At 37.3% G+C, this 22,075-nt stretch overlaps 1 protein-coding gene across 4 annotated transcripts in view; it reads left to right on the forward strand.

Annotated features, from left to right (window-relative positions):
* sobp (sine oculis binding protein homolog) overlaps positions 1 to 22,075 on the forward strand; it is a 53,291-nt gene that overhangs the window by 24,405 nt on the left and 6,811 nt on the right. For 2 of the 4 annotated variants that reach the window (XM_015390822.1, XM_015390833.1), the window contains 2 exons: positions 9,071 to 9,166; positions 19,594 to 21,568. In XM_015390822.1, the coding sequence (XP_015246308.1) occupies positions 9,071 to 9,166; positions 19,594 to 21,567 (2,070 nt within the window). In that variant the 3' untranslated portion in view covers position 21,568. The remainder of the gene's footprint in view (positions 1 to 9,070; positions 9,167 to 19,593; positions 21,569 to 22,075) is intronic. The other 2 variants (XM_015390840.1, XM_015390850.1) reach the window with 1 other exon arrangement.

Below are 22,075 nucleotides of genomic sequence, written 5' to 3' on the forward strand. Positions count from 1 at the left end.
GTTCTACCAGATATAATAAACCTATACACATATTTTGTTTTCAAACTCCACTGAAGTTTATTTCACACTTCAGGTTGCAACAAAACAAACTACACCATCTTTAGAGTGGAACACTTTTGTGTAACTGTATTTTTTTCATAGTTCTATACTGTAGATTAGAAGAGGATTCTTTGTTGTCTGTGTTATTTTAAACATATTTCTTTTTTTATTTTATTTGTAACAATATTTAACTTTGCTATCATCAATACATTAAAAAAGCCTCTGTGCAAAATGGAGTGAAAACATTGAACAGCTCCCTGAGAGTTTTTTCTTTGTACATTAATCCTCCCATCTATTCAGTGGCTGTAGTGAGCCTGCTTGTTGCTGCAGATCTTCTCAAATGTGGGTTGCAGTGTCACAACTGTCCATTATGCTCAGTCAAGCAAGCGCTGTTTTTTTTTTTTTTTCTTCATTCATCCATACCGCTTCCCGCGCCCCCCCTGCAATGGCATTGCGCCCCCCCTAGGGGGCGCGCCCCACACTTTGGGAACCACTGGTCTAGATTAAGAATAGATAACAAATTTTGGTTAGTCAAGAAAAAACAGGAAAAACGATTATGAAGTGAAAATACATAAAGAGAAAGCAACATGTGGGCAAAAAAAGACTGATACCATAAACCAAGAGCCATTTTTCATGCAATATGACTGAACCCAGCTGCGTTATCTCCTCCACTTTCATTATTTAGCTTCAGCTTTCTAACTGCCTGCCTCCCATTAAGACATTTGTAGCCCTATTGTTATCCCAAACCCACCTTAAACCTATCTGTTACCCCTACCACACACTTCACCACTGTCTCGCTGCCCTGGAACATGCCTTCAGATAAGGTAAAGTGCAAAGTATTCTTATTTCGTGAAGTTTTTCACGTTCTCTTAAAAAAAAACAAATTATGCCCTCATATGAACATTATCTGTTAACATACATTTTTTTATGTATTGCTGCCTAATCTCAATTGGTCATCCATGAGATGGTTCTATCTACAGTTGTTCTTGATTTGCATGTTAGAGGATTTCAGATTGCAGCGAAGCTACTGTACACTGGGCTCTATTAAGAGATATCAGACTAAAACAGTTGATAGATTTATGGTATATCACTTAAAATATTTGGAAGATGAAGAAAATGATGGTGTGTAAGACATGGTACATCTTCCCCCCAAATGACTCTCTCTTTAGTGTAATCTGTTTTCTTATTTGGTGCAGTCAACTTTCACCTCAACAGATTATGCATGCTTTTAATAATTAACCTGCAGCTGTTCTATTTGCCAAGAAGACATGCTGGCTGTTTCATCGGCAGAATGCACGTGTTCAAACATCCCAAACAGAACAGTTTTCCTCTCCCTCAGTGGCTCAGATTCCATATTTTGTCTGGCTGTCGCACATTTATGCAGTCCATTTGTGTAAACGATACCCATATGTTTCTTTCCCCATGCACCCACAAGGCTGCACACAGCAAAGCGGCCTGCAGGCTTTCTCCTATTCCTCACATCTCCCCATGTTTGTGCACGCTTTGGATAGAGGTGTAGACATAGGGGGGTGGGGGGGTTGTGAGTGGGAATCGTGTTGCATGAAGCATCCTCAGCTGCTTCCCTCATGAAGTCTAATCCCCTTCTCGTGTGACGACGGTAGCGACTTTCTCACATCTCTGCATAGCTCCACATTATCCGGGGCTTGTCTGTGTGCAGTGAATGATGATGGATAGTTTAATTCAAGCTAATCACTTGTGTTTCTGTTTACTGTGTCTTTAGCCTCTTCATTTATATGGAAGAAACCACTTCTAAACTTCCAGCACTCAATTATTCTGTGTCTCTTCTGCTAATGACATACATAAAATCACAGCTCAACACACTGAAAATCTTTGGGGAATGATGCTGAAGTTCTTTGAGAAGTTTGGGCTGTTTGCATGAAAAAAACAAATCACGTTAGCCTTCAGCTGTTGATGAAAAGCTCCTTAGCTGCAGCTCCTTTAAAATTATTAAATTATGCAAGGTTCACATTTATCAAACTCCCGCTCGTATAGTAAGAAACATGCATACAGTACATAACACAGCATGAGGTTTGAAATGTAACAAAGATCCTGAATGTTGCACAAGTTACCTTTGCTGTCCGATTAAAGTGATCAGCTTTTCATTTTGCTCATACGTAAGTTATCCATGGTCAATATTTCAAGTATTAAAACATAATTCGTCATGTAATGGATGGACCCAGCAGCAGAGAGGAAGGAGGCAGAATCACAACAAAGATGACATTTAAGGAAATAAAATAAAAGTAAATAAACATATAGAGCGCTTGAAGACACAGGGGAAATGGGCCAAATAGATTTTAGGATTTATAAGTGCTGGATCTGTAATAATTGGATGGGTGGATGATAAGACCAAGCTGCAGGTTGATGGGAAAGGAAGGCTGAGGAGACAAACCTGGTAATGGTACTACATGCTTACACATACAGAATTTGAACACAACAGCAAATGAAAACTCAGAAGAAGCACTGGGATAATAATAATAACTGCACAGAAAATGATTAAACAACCTTAGCCTGTAAATAAATGTGAAGTCCAGCAAATCATGACATAGCCATGCAGTCTATGCCGTATTTTTCCAAAACAATTTGACAATTTATCACAGGAGATAATAATGAATAGCGAAATTATCCTTTATTCCAGCGTATTCACATGTAAATCGGAGGCTGAGATAGTGGGAGAAGCAGATCACTATGTAGCTGTTGAATCATTGGGGTTGAGTTCAGTTTTTTGTGTCACAGATTGTTTTTTTTTTTTGTTTTTTTTGCAGTGTGCAAAATGTTAAAATTTGTTAAATCAAATAGATTAGAGAACATCAGTGACTATTTAAATGTGTACACCTTACATGAGAAAAGCAAATGACACTCTTGGGGTCCTTACTGGGAATTTTGGAGACCTTATTAGCTGAACTGTTTGCATAATAAAATGTATTAATCTTTTTTTTTTTTACTTTCCTTTCTAAAGTTAAAAAGCCGTATCAATCCTCCACTAAACCATTAGATATTTGTTGTTTTATTATCATAATTTTTTTTCTTCTAGCCTCACCTACTGGGTTATATCTAAAAAAAAAAAAAACTCAATATGTCTGTGATGATGGTACAGAAAAGCCACTATGTATGGTTGTGAAATAAATGTGGCTAATCCTGGTTGTTACAAATTGCATTTTCAACCTTTAAATTGCATTAATTGTAATTACGAGAATAAATTTGCTAAAAGGAAACAATACAGTTTCTTTACGCTTTGATTGGTTGGTTTTTCGGTTGCATTGGAGTTATTATTTCACAAAACTGCAATGGAAACTCTTTTTTACGCATCACACAGGTCATATGATCGTCAACTGGACCTTACCATCCTGTAAACAGATGAAGGAAGAGACAGGAAGCAGTAGGAGGTGGCGGAGCATATTTGGATTCATGTGGATATTTTACATTTTTGATTGCATTTTATTTCTTATGGAAATACTGCAAATCTGAAAATGAGCGTTTTAGAATTTAGCAGAATTATGCCATGGTTTTGCACACATTTGTAATGGAAACCCAGCTATAGTTATGCTGGTGAAGATTTTCAGTCACCCAGGTCATTGTCACCTCTAGATCCAAAAGTATCCATACTCTAACTGTAAAACTAGTGGAAGAAGTGAATTCCTGTTACTGTAATTTTTGCACTTAAGTAAAAAAGCATGATGACTTCTTGTCATTATGCAATTAGGTACAAATCACTAAATAACGACTCCTACAAAGAGTGATCAGCTTTAAAATGTTTTGACTTTATTATTATATTGCTTCACTTACTATGATTTTTCTCTTATTTGAGAGGGTGCTAAAACTAGTTGTGAGAAAGTATTAAAATTAGAGGGTACATTTCTGTACTGCAGTAAAGTGAATTGTAAAGAGTTTTAATAGGGTAGTAATAAATATGGAAGGTGGTTTAAGAATTTGTGTTTTAAAAGCTTTTTTGCAGGGTTTTTGTAACCCATGCGTTGCTGCCACTGTGGAGAAATTCTGCTTGTTCCTGATAAAATAACTAATTTATCTTTGTTTTAAGCAATTGAGTTTTATAATTTTTACTTTATATTATTTTCTTGGGGTTTTTTGTTTGTTTGTAATGCCATCTTGGTAATGACAAACTACTTCTTTTTCCTATCATGATTTATTTAAGAAAAGAGGAGCATTTAAAAGCATGTCATGGGAAGACTTCAGTTCGCAGGTTGTTTCTGCTGCAGCACACACTTTCCTTTTCTTGTTCACACCATCAAACCTCCCCCACCTTCTCCTATGAGACCTCAGACCTCCATCAGTGTCTTTCCCCGAGAGCTCGCTCCAGGCACGAGGGGGCAGAGTGTCGCTTCATGTCAGCCCAGAAATGTCACATCACCTCCAACATGCACACAAACCTGCCTCCCTGCTTCTCCACCCTCCATGCTTTTCCATCAGCTGCCATAGTGGGAGAAATGTACGAGAGCGATGAGGACATCTATCAGAGTGTGTCTCTGTACGTGCCTCGGTGTGTGTGAATTTTTCTGTGCATGTGATGAAGACTGTAAAGAGTCTGCACGTTGCAGCTGAGGCCCGCTGGAGCTTGGGAAGCCCTGCAGGCCTGCCTTACACCGCTGCAGGGCACAGAGAGGAAGGTGATTATCTCATAGCTGCCAGCCATCTAGCTCAAATAAAGAAAAAAGTAAAACTCCAACTAACAAGACGTGAAGACTGTAAAAGTAAACATGAACTTGGATGGCTTTGTGACATTTCTTTAACTCGTACTATAGATAAAGTCTGTAGTATAATCTTTTTCACATTCAGGAATGTTTTGCCAGAGAGCTTGTTATGACAACAGCAATTACCATTGGAATGTTTTCCCTTGAGATTTGTGGACCTCTTATGCCTGAATGATTAACAGGTCAGATAAAAGTTCCCAAAGTCCAACAAATCAAGACATTTTCTAAAGATGACAAGAAGGTCTAACTGCTTGAAAGTGACTTAAGATTTCTTTTTAGCAGATGCAAATGTACCTGAACCCTTCAGAAAGAGTAGAGTAAAATAGAAGCTGTGCAATGTGCAGACATCACAGAGGAAAAACAGCAAAGTAATGTTTGGGTTAATTGTTGTTTTATATATATATTTCAGAGGGTTTACAGTTGTTATTTGCCTGCTGCCATGTGGGATGCACTTTTATGGTTTGGAATCAACAATCAGCTCCATAATGCACTGTGTGCATCAACATTGGTGTCTTATTTTAGAAAACATTGTTTATTGTAGAAGAGAAGTTATTTTTGGCAAGTGATGGACACACACACCTGGATGGGTGTGCGTGCCCAGATGGAAGACAGCATGTCGACTGTCTGCAGGTCTTACATCCCCTCTGGACCGCGGCATCAAGAGAGGGCAGTCATGAGGAGGATATCTTCCTTTGGATAGATGGATGAAGTATTGATGAGTACGGTACTTCATTTGCTCCTGATAGATATAAATTAAACAATAAAATTCATTTGCTCAATATTTCTAAATATTTCTCATGATCAAATTTTTCTTAAAATAACACTGCATATCTGTCTCTCCATCGATGTCTGTCTTTGTGTGGCTCTCTGCGAGCCCTGAGCCTTGTTCATGGTGCCAACACCTCATTAGTACAATATGCAAATGATCTGGAACGGGGCCAGAGGGTCAGAGCACCAACTGGAGGCTGAATAATCGCACATTGCTGCAGCTTTCTTCAGTCTTGAGACTGTGTGTTTGCCACGGAGAGTTTTCTGAGTCCTCAGATTTCTCCCCAGTTAATGTCCGTTTAGCTGTCTGGAGTCTGTAGAACACATCAACGATTAGACTGGCCTGCTATTGGCAACGTTTATTAGCAGTTTAAAAAGTTTTCAGAATGAAATTGCCCTTACAAATTAGAGTTGATGAATTGCATAGTAAAGGAAACATAGTCTCACATACACTGAAAAAAACAACTATAATATATTGTATTTGCACGCAAATGATTTAAGTCAAACTGAATGCTGCCATATCAAGTAACATTCACCTGCCAGTATCATGTGAATTTTACTTTCCATAAGACATAACAGATATTAAGTAACATTTCCTTAATTACATCCAAGTTGTAAGTTAGTTAAAAAAAAACAAAAAAACAAATTAAGTAAAGTGCACCTGTTTTTCATTGGCACAAACAGCATTTACTCATAATTTTAAGGCAACACAGAGACAAACAACCATTCATACTCACACTTACGAGAAGCCGATTAACCTAATATTCATGTTTATGGACTGCAGAAGGAAGCAGGAGTACCTTGAAAGAACCATGCATGCACAGGGAGAACATGCAAACTCCATGCAGAAAGACCAGGGGCCAGGAATCGAACCCAGAACCTTTTTTTTCTTTCAACTTTATTTTTATTAAACTTTTTCTTGCAAAGCAGAAGCCGCTGGAGCCGCGGAAAACAAAGAACAGATAGTGCTTAACAAATACAGAAATTCAGGCCTAACATAATAAACAAAATACACAGAAAAAATAAATAAATAAAATGAAACAAATAAACAAAAGAGGAAAAACAAAACAACGAGTAATCAGGGAGACCAATATATATATATATATATATATAGTATCCACACAAATATGATAGCTTGTCACATTATAACTCTGGGTCTTTTTCCCAGGCCAGTTCCATAAGTCTTGACCTCACTCTACGGGATGTGGTGACATCAAGGTAGCCCAGAAAAGGTTCCCAGGTCCGATAGAATACAAAGGGTTTGTCTTTTAATGTCCCCAGAACCTTTTTGCTGCAAGACGGCAGTGCTAACCACTGCGACGCCCTAAACAAAATTAAAAATGAACAGCTTAAACTGTCTAACCATCTCAATGTAGAATAAAATCTCTAATAGATACTGAATAAAAAAGTATCTGCTATTTTTTGCGAAATGTCATATACCTTATTTAGCAAAAAATAAAAACCATTAATGACACTAAGATTAATTGGATCCCACTGCTAATTCCTACCCTAAGATGACAAAGTCATGAATTCATTTAGGAAGCAACTTCAACTTGAGGTTGTTTACTTTTGGGAACAGTTTAAATCCATCCAACTCCAGGAAAAGTATTTATAAGACTTAAAAAGTGTAGTGCAAAGTGGGAGGGTATGCCAAGTTTAGGGCATATATCAGTCCCATGAGCAGCGAGCAGGCTTTTGCTGGACTGTTGCACCCCGTCAAAATGACTGTAGTCGGGACTACGTCCTGCTCCGTGTGTGATTCTGTAACGTCTGGACTCGGAGCAGAATCAGTCCTGCTGTGAGTTACAGTGCTTGTTCAAAATGCTACATTTTTAGATTAAAGTTTATGTAGTATTTTTTGGTTTATGTACATACTGCTGCTAAACATTGAAATAGTATAAGGGAATCTAAGTAAAACTTTCCCTTTTCCCAAAATTCATGTATTACATAAAAAAAAGGTTTCATTTTACTTCGGAAATTCTAGTTTCTACCGAAGCTAAGAAATACAGAGTAGAAATTATGAAGAATACTCTAATAGAGTTTACTGCACCAAAAAGTAACTTTTTTCATGAAGTGTTTGACATTTCACTCCTTTAAGGGGAATATAGACCTTAAGGGGCCCATAACTAACAACAAACATCTATCACAACAGATGTTCAGGAGTGTTTGGCTGCACAGTCTGACCCGATTATATAACACCTCCCTGGATTTCTTTTATTGAATTAATTTACACTGTGCATAAAATCCTGCTTGAATCCATGTTTGAGAGGATTGTACTTTTAATGCTGCAATAAGGTACTCACTTAAATGACAATCAGGGGTGGGTAGAATACCAAGAAAATGTACTCAAGTAAAAGTAGCCCTACTTCTACCAATTTCTAGTTGTGTAAATGTAAAAATTAGTCACCCAATAAATTATTTAAGTTAGAATAAAAAAGTATTTGTTTAAAAAGGCTGCCTCAAGTACTGAGTACTTAGTACCTGTATTACTGTTTAAAATGACACAAGTTAAACATACCATAATATAAAGTTATGTAAAAAGTCCTTTTGTTTTAAAAAACAAAAAGAAAGTAATGAATACAAATAAAAAAAAAAATATTTCAGAAATAAAAGCTCAGGCAGAAAAAACACTTCAAAATCCATTCAGCTGGAGTTGTGTTATTCTATGTATGTTAAGTAGATTAGGAACACATTTTAAAATAGTTTTTAAAAACAAATGATGACTTTTAATCTGGTTTTACAGCGTATAAGTGTTTCTCTGCTCTTAAAATACAACCTTAGCCTTCAGTCTAGCTTGTTGGGATTTTAACCGGTTATTTAACAAAAACTAGAGCATACTTAGGAGGCGGCTGCATGGTTTTCAACCTTTTTAGAAAAATTAAATTCTGAAAATTTGTGTTTTGCACAATCTAGATTCCAAGCATTTTGCGGCCCGTCTCAGATTTGTATATCAAATAGATTTTTTCTTTAACTTTTTAAAAAACTTTCAACTATTACCACAGCAGATCATATCTGGACTTGGACTAGGCCACTCTAACATCACTATGACATTACCCCCACCCCACTTCTAAGTCTTTTGGCAGCATAGAAGCAGGTGTTCTCCCAGGATTACCCTGTATTTGTAATGATCTCTGTCCTCCTCTATCCAGTAACTTTGATTAGCTTCCCCGTCCTTCCTTAAGATGAACATCCCCGCAGCCCCATATGGATAGTTTGGCCTTTTTTTTATTTTGAAAATGACAAAATATAAAAAGGTTTTGGGATCAATGAATACTTTTGCTGATCACAGTATTCGGGCATCACTAAACACATTCTGAAGTGGCCCGTTTACTTCAGATATCCGAGGGTGAAAATAAAACTACACAAGCATGTTTGCATGTTTACTTGGCCTGTCATAAAACTTTACAACCACCATTTCAGTTCATCATTTTTTATCACACTTGTGTTGTATTTCTGTCTTTTTTTTTTTTTTTTGTTGCCTCTGTTCACCTGTTTTATTTGTCCATCCTTAAAAAGTAGCCATTATTTCTCCTCAGACGAGAGACGACTGCAGCCTTGGAGGGAAATTACCCCGGCACGTCTTAACTCGGGACGCCCCCCGGCTTGTCTTCAAGACAAACAGCGATGTTCTTGTAAGAATCATGACCATTTAATACCAGACACAGCTTCAGCTCTGAGTCCTTCAGAGCTTGCATTCATTTCATTTTGATGTTTGAAAACTTTTTTTGTGCTTTTAATCTTTTTTTTTTTTTGTCATGTATCATGTCCTGTTACAAAAAGACAGACATATATTCAATATTCATCCCCTCTGGAACTTTTCTATATTTTGTGATTTTACAACCATCATTACATTTGTATTTTATTGAGGTTTTTTTTTTTCATAAATCAACAATAAATCAATCTTAGAAGTGTGGCATGCATTTCTGTTTAGTCCAAAAAACCTTAAATCAAATTAAGTACAACGCATTTCTTTTGAGAAATCAGAATCAGAAATACTTTAATTATATATAATTATATATATACTTTAATTTATACATACATATATATATATATATATATATATATATATATATATATATATATATATATATATATATATATATATATAACTCTTCTGTATATATATGTATATATATGCTTATGTATGTCTACTGTAAATCCAAGTAAAGTGATACTGACGTGCAAAAATAGTGGCCTAGTTCGTCAATAGAATCAACTTATTTGTGAAAATGGAAAGAAGCATGATATAACTGCAAACCAGTAGGACTGATATTCTTTTTGTAAAATCAAAGCTAATACAGCACAACACCCTGGACACACCACCCCCAAGGTGAAGCATGGTGGTGACAGCACCATTCTGAGGAGATGTTTTTAAGGTCTCTCTCCTGGGTCTGTTACTTCTGCTCGTTAACCTCTGAGAAGCAGATGACAATGAAAGAAGAAACATCACTTTTTTTGTTTCTTTATTTGAGTCAACCAAAGAATGTGAATGGTTGAACTGATTATGAAGTATTTATTTGAATTTATTTCAAAGCTGGTGTCCTTTACTGTTCTGTATTAGCTCTTTCCTTTTTATTTTTAGTGAAATTTGACTCTTTTAGGATATAAACCTAAACACGTATGCAAATTTATTATTCAATTTTTTAGATCAATTATTTGAAAAACATTTGTTATCTTTCTTTTCTTTAAACCGACAGCTCTCTGAAAAAGATCAGAGTTTCTGCAGTAACATTTAAACCCAATCCACCACTTAAGTCTCATATTTCTTGCAGCCACTAACCCTGCCGAAAAGTCTGTGCTGGTAAATCCTCTAACACAGCCTCATTTGGCCCCTTTAAAAAAGTTTTTTACTTATCACATTTATAATGACTGATAGGATGGCTGGCTGTAACAAGAGTAGCCTTGAGACAGAGACGGTCACTTGACTTTTATCTACAGTTTAGAGTTTTTATTTGCCATTTAGATTTTAATGAACTCACACACAGTGTAACAGGAGAAACAGAAACAGGAGATTAACGAGACATTTTTCCTCCTTTAAAAATCAGGTCATTATAATCATCCCAACAATAAACAATGTCTCATCAAACTGATTATTAATCCTAACGTTAAAGTTTCAAATTGTCTTCCAGAGGTTAAACTCTTGACGCAAACCTCCTTGGAGCTTCCTTTTTAGCAGATCAGTTCCATGAAAATACCTTCCTTTGTTGCCTTGTGAGCATTTATTAATTGGTGGATTGCTCTTTATGTGGACGAAGATCATTTTATGAAGCTAAACCAGGTAGCTGCGCTGGTTGCTGACAACCACTACACTCTTTGCTGATGAACATTCTCAGTCATCCAGGTCATAGTCATTCCGTAAAAGTTTAAAAAACAATCCACTGGACTTGGTTTCCAAGGTTTGAAGACATTTCGCTTCCCCTCCAGGAAGCTTTCTCAATTCAAATGTCTGGATCCGCAGTGAGTTTGAGGCTTTATATAGACAAGGCCTTGTATTGCTTGGAAACATGCAATACACTCTTACATGCATAAACTCTTTTTAATGCTATGTAGTTTACACAAAAATTCATTTTTAGTATTTACTCAATGTCTTTTAATTTCTGCAATTTGATCTCAGGGAGGAAGGATTATGAAATAACTAAACGCTGGCCAACAGACTAATGAGAGACAATTATGGACTGTGCGTGAAATATTCATTATTCCTGAGTCCATCCACATGGAGGACATCTATTCTCTCACTTAACAAGTGAATAGTTCCTTTTGTAAACTGTCCCCTTGAACAGCTGATTTGCAACAGTTAGTTGCTATTAGAACGAACATAACTTAATTAGGAGCAGTTTGTTGGTATTACTGGTCACACAGGCAGCCTGCATGGATATAAAATCCAGATGAAGCAAACATGGTGTTTCAGTTATTTTTTAAACATTAATTCAAATAAAACATATTAGATGGGAATTTGACATCTTTTTTCATATTTCAGCTTAGATTTAAAAATCTAAATCAGTATCAGTTACATTTACTTGAGCACCATTTAAAAAAAAATCTACTTTTAGGAGTAGGTTTACTCTGCCATATTTGTTACTTTTACTTGAGTAATATTCTTGTAAAGTATTGCTAATCCTACCTTAAAAAAGTTATGACTACTCCTGTCTTCTGAGAGCAATTTGAACTATTCTAAGATCAGGTAAACATACAGTAAACGGTAGATATTATCAGTAGTTCTTTACCCTGTCCTAACATAAATACAGTTCTCACTATAAGGGTTAGTTTTCTACGTTTTATGTGGAACAAAAAAGGTTTGGTACAAGTTTTTCTTCTGCATGCATTTGTTCTTTTTAAAATGTATTTGTATTTTTTTATGCATTTGGGTGTTTAAAAAAACAGAAATTACACATAAAGCCTGTCGGTCATCATTTCTAAACATTAAAGATGTTAGTATCTGACAATTGTTTAGTTCCCAAGTAGCCTTTTTACTAAATACTTTTTGCTTTTACTTGATTACCCTCTTAATATCCTCATTTCTGGGAAATTCGTCTATTTTGCATACCGAAATGGAAAAGCAAATAACTGAGGAACTGTAAGCCCAAATTACATGTGTGATATGTTATTTGGAAGCTAACACCTTCTAGTTTCTGAATATATCCATGAAGATCGGGTGAGTAAAACACCCAAGCTGCGTCAAGCCCAAGCTGCATCAGGTCAAACATGACTCAAAGTTGTTTTTTTATTCTCGAAAATAAGTCTTTTTTCAACAGCAGTAATAAAGACATGCTTGCTTGTTGTAGCTGCTTTGTCATGCGACATTTCGACATGCTGCTATAATTGTGCTTTGGTGCTCGCTATGTCCATAAAATGAACTAGCTGGTTGAATGGTGGAGAATCTAAGCTTTCCAATTAATATTTTACCAGTTTAATTTTCATGCATTCTGAGTAATAATTAGTAAACGCTTTAAAACGGTTTTGAGAGGTTGAAAATTTTTTTAAAATAGTGCTACTCTTTCTTGAGTGCAGTTTTTGAGTACTATACCCACCTCAGGTTGTGCTTTATTTTATTTATTAATAAATAATTATCAAAAAGAAATAAATAACACTTCCATGAAATCGCTCTGGATTGGCACTTTGACATCCGATATAAAAATTACAGATATCCACACAAGCTATTTAGTCAATATTGGAACCAATATTAGATCCAGATTTGGGATCAGAGCATCCTAATAGAAAGATGAAATATAAAATAAAGAGAAAAGAACAGGGCTAAGCTAGCAAAGATGAGAGGATTTTAAATTGTTTCCCTTTAGCAAAGTCTCCAATTGACCTCAATGGTGGACGTAACAATGCATTTAACGATACCATTGAAAAATTCACAGAACTTGACACAGAGTCAGAGGGAGAGGTACATAACTGAAGGATCCAGCAAGGGGAAAATATTGAAATAAATTTTAAATAAATTATAACCAGTGGACGTATAAGCTGGTGGAGTAGAAAATTACAAAATACAGGTGAGAATCAAATAATAAGGTGGAGCAAAGAAGGAAGGCCGAGAGACTGAGGGAGGAAGACTAGGTAAAGGAAGCCTGAAAAGAAGCCGAATACAAATGCAGCGAGTCTAGTAAACCAAGAGGAAAGGGGTGAAAAGGTTCTAAGAAAAAAATATCTTAATGTGCAAGAAAATAACATTTCTACATTTTATAGAAACTAAAGTAATATTATTAGAATAGCGTAGTCATAATATTACTTTTATGACTACGCTATTCTAATAATATTGAACCAGGGGAAATAAACTAAAAATTGCAAGGTTCACATTTGTTTATTACAAAAAAGCATTATTGTTATCTCTCCTTATCTGTTTGGCTTCTGTACTAATATCTAACTAGTTTTACAAGCTCAAGAAAACTACATAGATGTTGAGTATTTTACTTACTGTGCTTGTGTGTACAAGGCTTTCCTAATGTGGTGGTTGACGTTTTGTATTTTATATATGTATTGTTATTTGTCAGGGTTTATGAAGTTGAAGTAGGAGTAGAAGCAGGCAGGGAAGATTTCTTGCAAAATTTTATGAAAAAGTAAAAATACAAAAACAAAAAAATACAATACTGCTTAAATATCAACCAAAACTGAAAAGAAACCATGATACAATATGACATAACTCAAAGTGTAACTGAAGGGTAACTGTAAACTTAAACAGAAACTTTAACAAAAGTCCACAAAGGGCAGAATCATGACAGTTAGTAGTATTGAAGAGGCTCAGTCGGCCTCAGCAGATGGCCGCTCACACTGAGCCTGGTTCTGCTGGAGATTTCTTCCTGCTAAAAAGGAGTTTTCCTCCCCACTGTCGCTACAAGCATGCTTGGTGTGAGGGATTGCCTTTGAGTCAATTGGTAGATGCAATCCGCTGGTTTTCCTTAGATAAAAAACTTCAACAACCAAGTTCTCTGAGCAGAGCAGGGTTAATAAGTCTTTGCATACAATATGAGGATTGTAATCCAACTAAATTCTTTTGCAAACAGAATGAAAAGTGATTAATTTCAGTGCTGGCTTGTATCTCAGGATTTGTCTTAAGTATTTCTTTCTTATTACTTTGCTTTATGATAAGCTCTGTGTTTAGTAAAGGGGCATAGTCATATATTATGCCTATGGAAAGAAGGCCAAAAACATTTGATCATAACAAAGTGTTATACACTGTGCGTCTGTCCTGTTAAATTTTAGTCTTTTCTGAGCCTAAATAGAATTCCTGTGCAGGGTAAAATGAGCCGACATAAAGAGACACGTGTGCCATCTATTGGCAGCACCATAGAACTATCAGAAAATTAATGTGTAAAGGCCTGAACACACTGGTTGTGTACAACTTTTTAATGTTAAAGTTGGTGGATGTCAAGGACCCAAAACAAGAGTAGTAGGACGCAGAGATGAGTTTTTGCAGATTTAATTTAGAAACAAATGGCAACAGAAGCATAAATCTAAGAACAATAAACAGGAAACCAAAAACCAGGAGATGCCAGGCAGAAAAACACGAGGGGTGAAGTAATGAAGAGAAACCAGCGTCTGCAGACTTCCCAGTAAATCTACCCCAGCATTGCCGTGCAATTTTAGAAATAAACAGAAGTCATTGCAAATTAAACACATCAAAATGCTTTTTCCTGGTAACTGCATTGTTAATGAGTTCTGAATTAGTCCGACTCTGTTTATTTCAGTGCAATGTTCAGACTGTATCTAATGCACTATTTGAGTATTATCTCTCTTTAATCTAATTGTGCTTTTTCACACTTGATCTTGAATTGTTCTTTGTTACCTTCACAGTTTAACTGGGAGATGCAAACTGGCTTAGCCCCAACATCTCCTACTTTACCTACTGAAGACTAGTGCAAAATCGTACTCTCAGTCCCTTGGTATTTTTATTAACTTAACGTTTTTTTTAACAAATAAATTGAGCAAAAACAAAGTTTAAATCAGATTAAAAAAAAAAATAAAAAATTATAGGCCGCTGCACAACAGACATTTGGATTCCCTTTGATCAAAATCACTGATGTATCATCTCAGAAATTATCTATACTAAAATTTCTTTCCTCTTCATTTACCCATACTGCTGATCAGCTGATTAAAAAAATGTCTACATCCACTACAAGGCTGAAACCACTAATGCAGGCTCAGATAACTCAAGCTTAAGCTGCACGCTGGTAGAGACTAAGAGAGAAGGTACAGGTGAATAGTGTGGCAAAAATATTTGGTGAGTACTCACTCTGTAATTACATTTTGCAAAAAGAAGCTGTAAGAAGCAGTTTTTCTAAAAACAAAATATAATTTCTTATTAATTTCATTATGTTAATGACAGTCTCCCTTAACCATTTTATTTTGAGAATCCTCTTCATTAACTAGTCTTTAACATTTTGAACCACTCCTACATTCTGCAGTCAGTTTAAATCCGTAAACTCTTCCTCTTCTTCAATTTTTAAAGTTTTCTTTTTTTTTTAATGCATGACAGATATTTCCTTTGTTCCTTTCTGCCCTGTAACCTTTAACAAGGCCCAGCTGGTGGTTCCTAATTTTCTACATCCACAACAGGCGAATGCAGCGGTTACTTGCTTTCAAAGTCAGATAACTGTAATGCAAATGGTTAAAGTACACCACCAATGCTGGTTCATTGGCCACGGTGAAAATAAATGTCCATAATTAGGCCGAACTGCAAACATCTGTGTTCAGGAGTAGGGAGCGAGACGGGAGTAAAGGAGGAAGCACAACTCCATTAGTGTAATGTGCAGTGAAATTTTCACTCACAGTGCAGAAAGTCGTTAAGTGCTCTCCGTCTGTCTTTCTGAGTCGAGGAAAATTTCGGTACATTTATTATTTAAAATATCTGCGGTTTAGCATTATAAAACTCAACATGTGAGAGCACCTTTAGGAGTTTTGCCCCTTCATGGCCCATTGGATTGGTATGGACTAAATGGGCAGTTAAAGCATGTAAAATTAAAGAGACTTTCAGAGCTTTGATGTGAAATTATGTCTGAGATCTGTTGTGGATGTGTTTACTTTGGTCATTGTGTGTAATTTTATTAACATTCTTCCTCATACAAAGTGGATTAGTTAAAGTTAACAAATTCTAAAAAAAAAATTCAGTTTTCCCATTATTCAAGGCTGCAGTAGACAAAAGTTAGTTCTAAAAGTCCATCTGTCCAAGCAACCTTTAAACTCCATCATTTTTATGCCCCCGTCAGAATTGATTATTTTAAATAAACAAATGGTGCTATTCACTAAGTAAAACAAGAGTTTATCCGTTTTCCAGTTGCATCCTTCAACTTATTAACATTCAGCAGGGGGGCACAGGGTCTGTATGATGGATGGATGTCGCTGAAGGGTCTGACAACTGATTAATGCTTTAATTATCTCCACCGAGGACCTGCCACTCCTCCCGGAGCAGACAGAGTGAGCTGTGTGTGGCCTGACGAGCGATGCCGTGTTCGGGGCTCGCCCACTGCTATTTGCTCCACTGGGGGTCACATTCATTTTCTTCCGTCAAGAAAAATGTGCACATTTTTGCACTGTAAAGGTGTTGATGAAAGATCGCAGCAGCCTGTTTTAGGATTGGTGCCACTGCAGGGGTCATAAAATTTCACAAATTGAGCCAGCTCTCATTTGGATGCAGTGTTGCTGTATAAAATACAACATTTGATAGAAAGGCAGCCAAAGTTTGTCACTTTATGAAAAAGGTAAAGGTCTATAATAAGTTCCTTTCAGACTTTTTCCACTTTTGCTAGGATAAGCTAAGTATAATTATTTAAGTATTATTTTATTGGTTAGAAAAAAAAAAAAATTGGCTCTATGTGAAAAAGTGATTGCCCCATAAATTTAATACCTGTTTTTCCACTCTTGGCTTTAAAACTGCCTTACAGCATTTCTCCTAATGGACAATGAGTCGTTTACATCATTGTCTATGAATTTTGTCCCTCTTCTCATGCTGAATTGTTTTAATTTAGTTCCTTCTGGGTTTTTTTAAACATGAACGGGCTATTTAAGACCACCCTGCAACATCCCATTGGCATCTAAATTGAGACTTTTTACAAAGTAATTCCAAAGCCTTTTTATAATTCCTAAGTTTTTATTTTTAGCCATGCAGATGTGGACTTGCAGGTAGGCTGACCAGATCCCAAAAATCAAACGTGGGACAACTAGGATGCTTATGGAGAAACAATGAGGGACAATGTTGCTCCCCTCCTATCAAATTAAAAAATAACTTCAGCAAACTTCAGAAAAAAATCTCTCAGAAAATCACCTTTCTTGGCCTGGCCCTGGTATATTCCATTCCGTAGCCTCTATTGTGGCACCATTTTAAAAATAGTTTCCATTACGTTTAGTATTACAATCCTTCACCTGTTCAGTTTTCAGAACATCATGCACAGTTTGGTTATGGCGTGAGGCACTGTGAGATTGAACGAAACTCTGCTTTCTTCAAATTTTGGGAAAAGCGGCTGCGTATATTTTCCGACTTTTATCTAATTTGACCCAGTAAAATACAGGACATTGCTCCGATTTGCGGGACAGCAAAAGTAAAAAATGAGAGACTGTCCCGCACAAATACAGACATATTTTCACCCTGTTTACATTAGATCGTCTTGCTGCATAACCTGAGTCCAGTTCAGCTTAAAGTCACAAGTTGGTGGATAAAAAAGTCCTCAGGATGAGCTGGAGTTCATGGCTCTAAACATTATCACAAGTCATCCATGTCGTAAAGCAGCCCAAGACCATCACACTACCACCATGACTGACTTCTGATAGATAGGGCAATATGGACAAACAATTATTCCTGTATTTTTCTCTGTATGGAAAGTTTTCAGTGAAAATCCCAAGTAAATGTTTAATTAACAACAGTTTCTGTTTCAGTTCAAACTGAATGAAAAAAAAAACATTTTTTATAAGGGGTGATATTATTTTTCAAAAGTTGGATTTCCTAAAATACACTGAATGTAAAAAAAAAAAAAAGGAAATGGAGATTATTTTGAGAGTTCAAATATGTTACAGAACTAACCCTCCGAAATTAAGTAGTGAGATTTTCCAGGCCAATAAATGAGAATATAAATAGTTATTTTCTAGCCTACCTCATTTTAGACAGTCTACTTTCTAATGGAGTATTCGCTCTACAGGTGTTTAAAACATCAAAAGATATGTAGCTACTCTAGATACTATACTCACTTTTTCCAACAATTAAGGTTTTAAGTCCTGTCATCTGCAGAAATACTCAGATTACTTTGCAGTCATTGGGCGCATCAAAGATGGACAAGAAGCTGAGTACAGGGAGCTGGTGAACTGCTTCGTGGCATGAAGTGGAAACAATCATCTGCTCCTGAATGTCAACATAACAAAGGAGATTATTGTGGATTTCAGAAGAAACAGGAACAACTTGAAACCTATTAAAATCATGGGAGAAGAAGTGGAGGTGATTGAGGAGTATAAATACCTTGGTGTTCACTTGGACAAAAAAATAGACTGGAGACACAACTGCGAAGTCATCTAGAAGAAAGGACAGAGCAGATTGTACTTCCTAAAGGAGCTTAGGTCCTTCAGCGTTTACAGCAAAATGCTACATATAAGTCTTTTGTGGAGAATGTGATCTCTTCTTACATCATCTGCCAGGGTAACTGTATTAGAGCTATTGAAATAAGAAGGTCAGCTCTGTTCTCGGAACCTCTGGAGATTATTTCACAAAGAAGAATTCTTTATAAAGAGATGAACACTATGGAAAATAGTGAGCATCATCTTCAGAAGATTTTTAAACAACAGAGAGTCTTCAGTAAGAGGCTTTTCCAGATCCGGTGCAAGACAGACCGCTACAGAAGGTTCCTCCTGCCCACAGCATTCAACACTTACGACACCTGTTTAGAAAAATAACGTATGATTTACTGCAACATTTAATTTCCCTTTGGTATGGATAAAGAACTTTTGAATTGAATTGATTTTGAATAACTGAGTGCTCTTTCTTTCTTTTGTTGGTCATACATCAAAAAATGGGTGATCAAGATCATCTTCTGGATTTCAGTTTGCAGCTTTCAAGAGAGTTTAGAACAAACTTTGTACAGTATTTTTGTTACTCTAGATCAAACATAAATTATGGCTGAACGTCCAAAAAGAGGAGAAATGGATACCCCCAATTCTCCTGTAGATTTGCTTAATCAAGCACCAGCTTCCCTAGAAGCTGATAGAAATATTTCTCTACATTGACTTGCAGGATATTTAATTCCTACAGTTGAAGGACACTGAAAGAACATATTTTAGCTGTGTCACAGTTTTCAACTAAACTGAGAATTAGTGTCTCTTTCAGGCCAATAATAAGAGCAATGATAATGTCTTGCGTGGGCAGATTGTGAAAGACAGTCACCTCAGTTGCATAGCAGCAGAACATTATGTCTGCTTTCACTTCTGTTAATAAAGAGTTGTGAAAACTGAGTGAGAAATGTGTATTTACATAGTAATAAACAAACCTATCGAATTAGATGATATTTTACTAAATCAAAATCCAATCAGGTTAACAAGATATATGAAAAGTTGAATACCTTATGTGCTCTATTTTCTGCAGGTATGTGACTGGTGCAAACATATTCGCCACACTAAGGAGTACTTGGACTTTGGTGCTGGTGAGCGCAGGCTGCAGTTTTGCAGTGCCAAATGCCTGAACCAGTATAAAATGGACATTTTCTACAAGGAAACCCAAGCTGCCCTGCCTGGAGCCCTTTGTAACCCTGTACATGGAGCTGGAGGGGAGGGTAAACCAGATTGCGGTGGAGGGGTACAACTGCTGACTCCTGAATCCTGGGGAACTCCACTAACAGATCTTCGGCGTAAAGCTCCTTCACCAGCGGGCCATTCCAGCGCCTCTGCCTTGGTCTCTTCAACTTCTTCTGCTACATCACCATCGGAAACAGTCGCAGTCATTTCCCCTTCCTCATCTACTTCAGCCAAAATCCCCACACCTAGACCTCACGAAAGCCCAACACTTCCCCCACCATCTGTTCCTTTACACCCACCAGTGGGAGTTCCCTCAGGTAGTCCTCCCATGGTGATGACACCCAGAGGACCCATGCCCCTGCCTCTGTTCATGGAACACCAAATGATGCAGCAGATCCGACCACCGTTTCTTCGCCCCTCTGGCCATCCTGCAGGGCCTAACAGCCCACTCTCAAACCCCATCATCCCTGGGATTGGTCCACCACCTCCCCCAAGAAATCTTGGTCCAGCATCAAGTCCCATGCACAGGCCCCTCTTGTCTTCCCATGTACACCATTCATCCAATCCTAATCCAGGTATGATGCCACCTCACCCTGGCCTACCCATGCCAGGACTCCCGCCTTTTCCTCCTGTCAATATGATGCCCAACGGACCCATTCCTTTTCCCCCAATGATGAACTTTGGCATGCCATCGTTAGCCCCATTGGTACCCCCGCCAACTCTCTTGGTCCCTTACCCTGTCATTGTACCTCTCCCAGTTCCAATACCTATCCCAATTCCAATCCCTTTTAACTCAAAAACATCCAGGGACAAACCAGAGAGCAGCAGTTCTTTACACAGTGCTCCAGATTCTTCAGAAGCTTCATCCTCTCGGCCTCATTCTCCAAGTTCTTCTGGAAGTGACAAAGGAGACCACAGGACAGAGTCAGCTGGTGGAGAACAGGTTTCTCCTGTACCTGGTGAGAGAAGCAGAACGGCATTCATGGATTTGGCCCTGAAGGCAGAAGATAATCCAGGCAGTCTCTGTGTTTCCAGTGGCCCCAAACTGATTGATGGTGTAATTGATCTAACTGTTGGCCAAAAACCAGGCCAAAAGCAGCTTATTCACACCCTTCTAGCTGGAGTCCAGGTCAAAGTGGAGGAATCTAGATCCCCACCGGCTGATGAGTTTGGGAGGGAATTCATAGACAATAGTGTGGAGGACTCTCTTTTACCACAGGGCAGTTTTACAGAACTGGAAGCAGGCGTACACCATAATTCATTGGACCCTGCAGCTCTGCTTTCCAGCAAAACTGATCTTCAAGACAGTCAATTAAATTCTAATTTTAAAGTTGCACCCTTACATACTCCAGTAAGGACCCAGTCCTTAGCCCTTCCCCAGTTTCAAGCTAACCCTGCTACCCCTTGTAATGTAATTGTCAATGGCACTGGATGGCATTCCCTTCTAAATGCAGACCGGAAAGGAGAAAGCGAGGGTAAGGACCTGCAAAATAATAGTGATCTAGAACATGAGGCACTGAAAGAAAACAATTGTTCAGTGGTTGAGGCAGGGAAACGAATATCAGCACAAGATGAGAAATTGGACACAAAAGTGGACAGTAAGCCAGACCCCGACTCCAGCACGGAGGAGGGTGAACACGCCTACGCCCTGCCACTGCTCTCAGCCGGAGGTTGTGTCGTCATCCAGCCTGTGCCAAAGCCTGCCGCGGATAAGACGGCCATCCTGTCCTGCTCCATAAGTGCACCACTGTCAGCAGGTGGGAGCCCTGAGCTGGAGCCGCCACTGAAGAGGAGGTGTTTGCGAATCCGCAATCAAAACAAATGAGGTAAGCAAATTTTGGGATAACCCAAATACTTCCATCAATGTTTGACTTTAACAGTTAGCTTTACATGCAAATTGCGTGTATTTAATAATAATTCCTGCCAAGGCTACTTTTTTCTCTGTAGAATTGTTAGGTGGTGTTTTTCACTAAACTTTTTCTTGGCAATGGTACTCAAAAAAATTCAGCCAATATATTAGTATCCATGATCATATCAGCTGGTTTATCTTTTTTTTTTATCGTGTTAAACTTATTGACTAGACAAATTCAGTTTAACTCTGATTATACATTGCTGAACCACTATAAACCAAATGTCAGTAGCATGTTTTTATTTTATTTTATTTTATTTTTTTTTTATCATGAATTGAACTGAATAAAATGCATCCAGTAAAACAAAACAAACCCCCCCCCCAAAAAACTCAACATTTAATCATTCATAGGCATCAGAGTATGTGTTTATCTGCATGTTGTTATGGAAAATTGCTAAGTACAGTATGACTAATGTGTTCAAAG

This window comes from Cyprinodon variegatus, unplaced genomic scaffold (genome assembly GCF_000732505.1).
Source record: "Cyprinodon variegatus isolate N-32 unplaced genomic scaffold, C_variegatus-1.0 Scaffold21, whole genome shotgun sequence".
Lineage (NCBI taxonomy): Eukaryota > Metazoa > Chordata > Actinopteri > Cyprinodontiformes > Cyprinodontidae > Cyprinodon > Cyprinodon variegatus.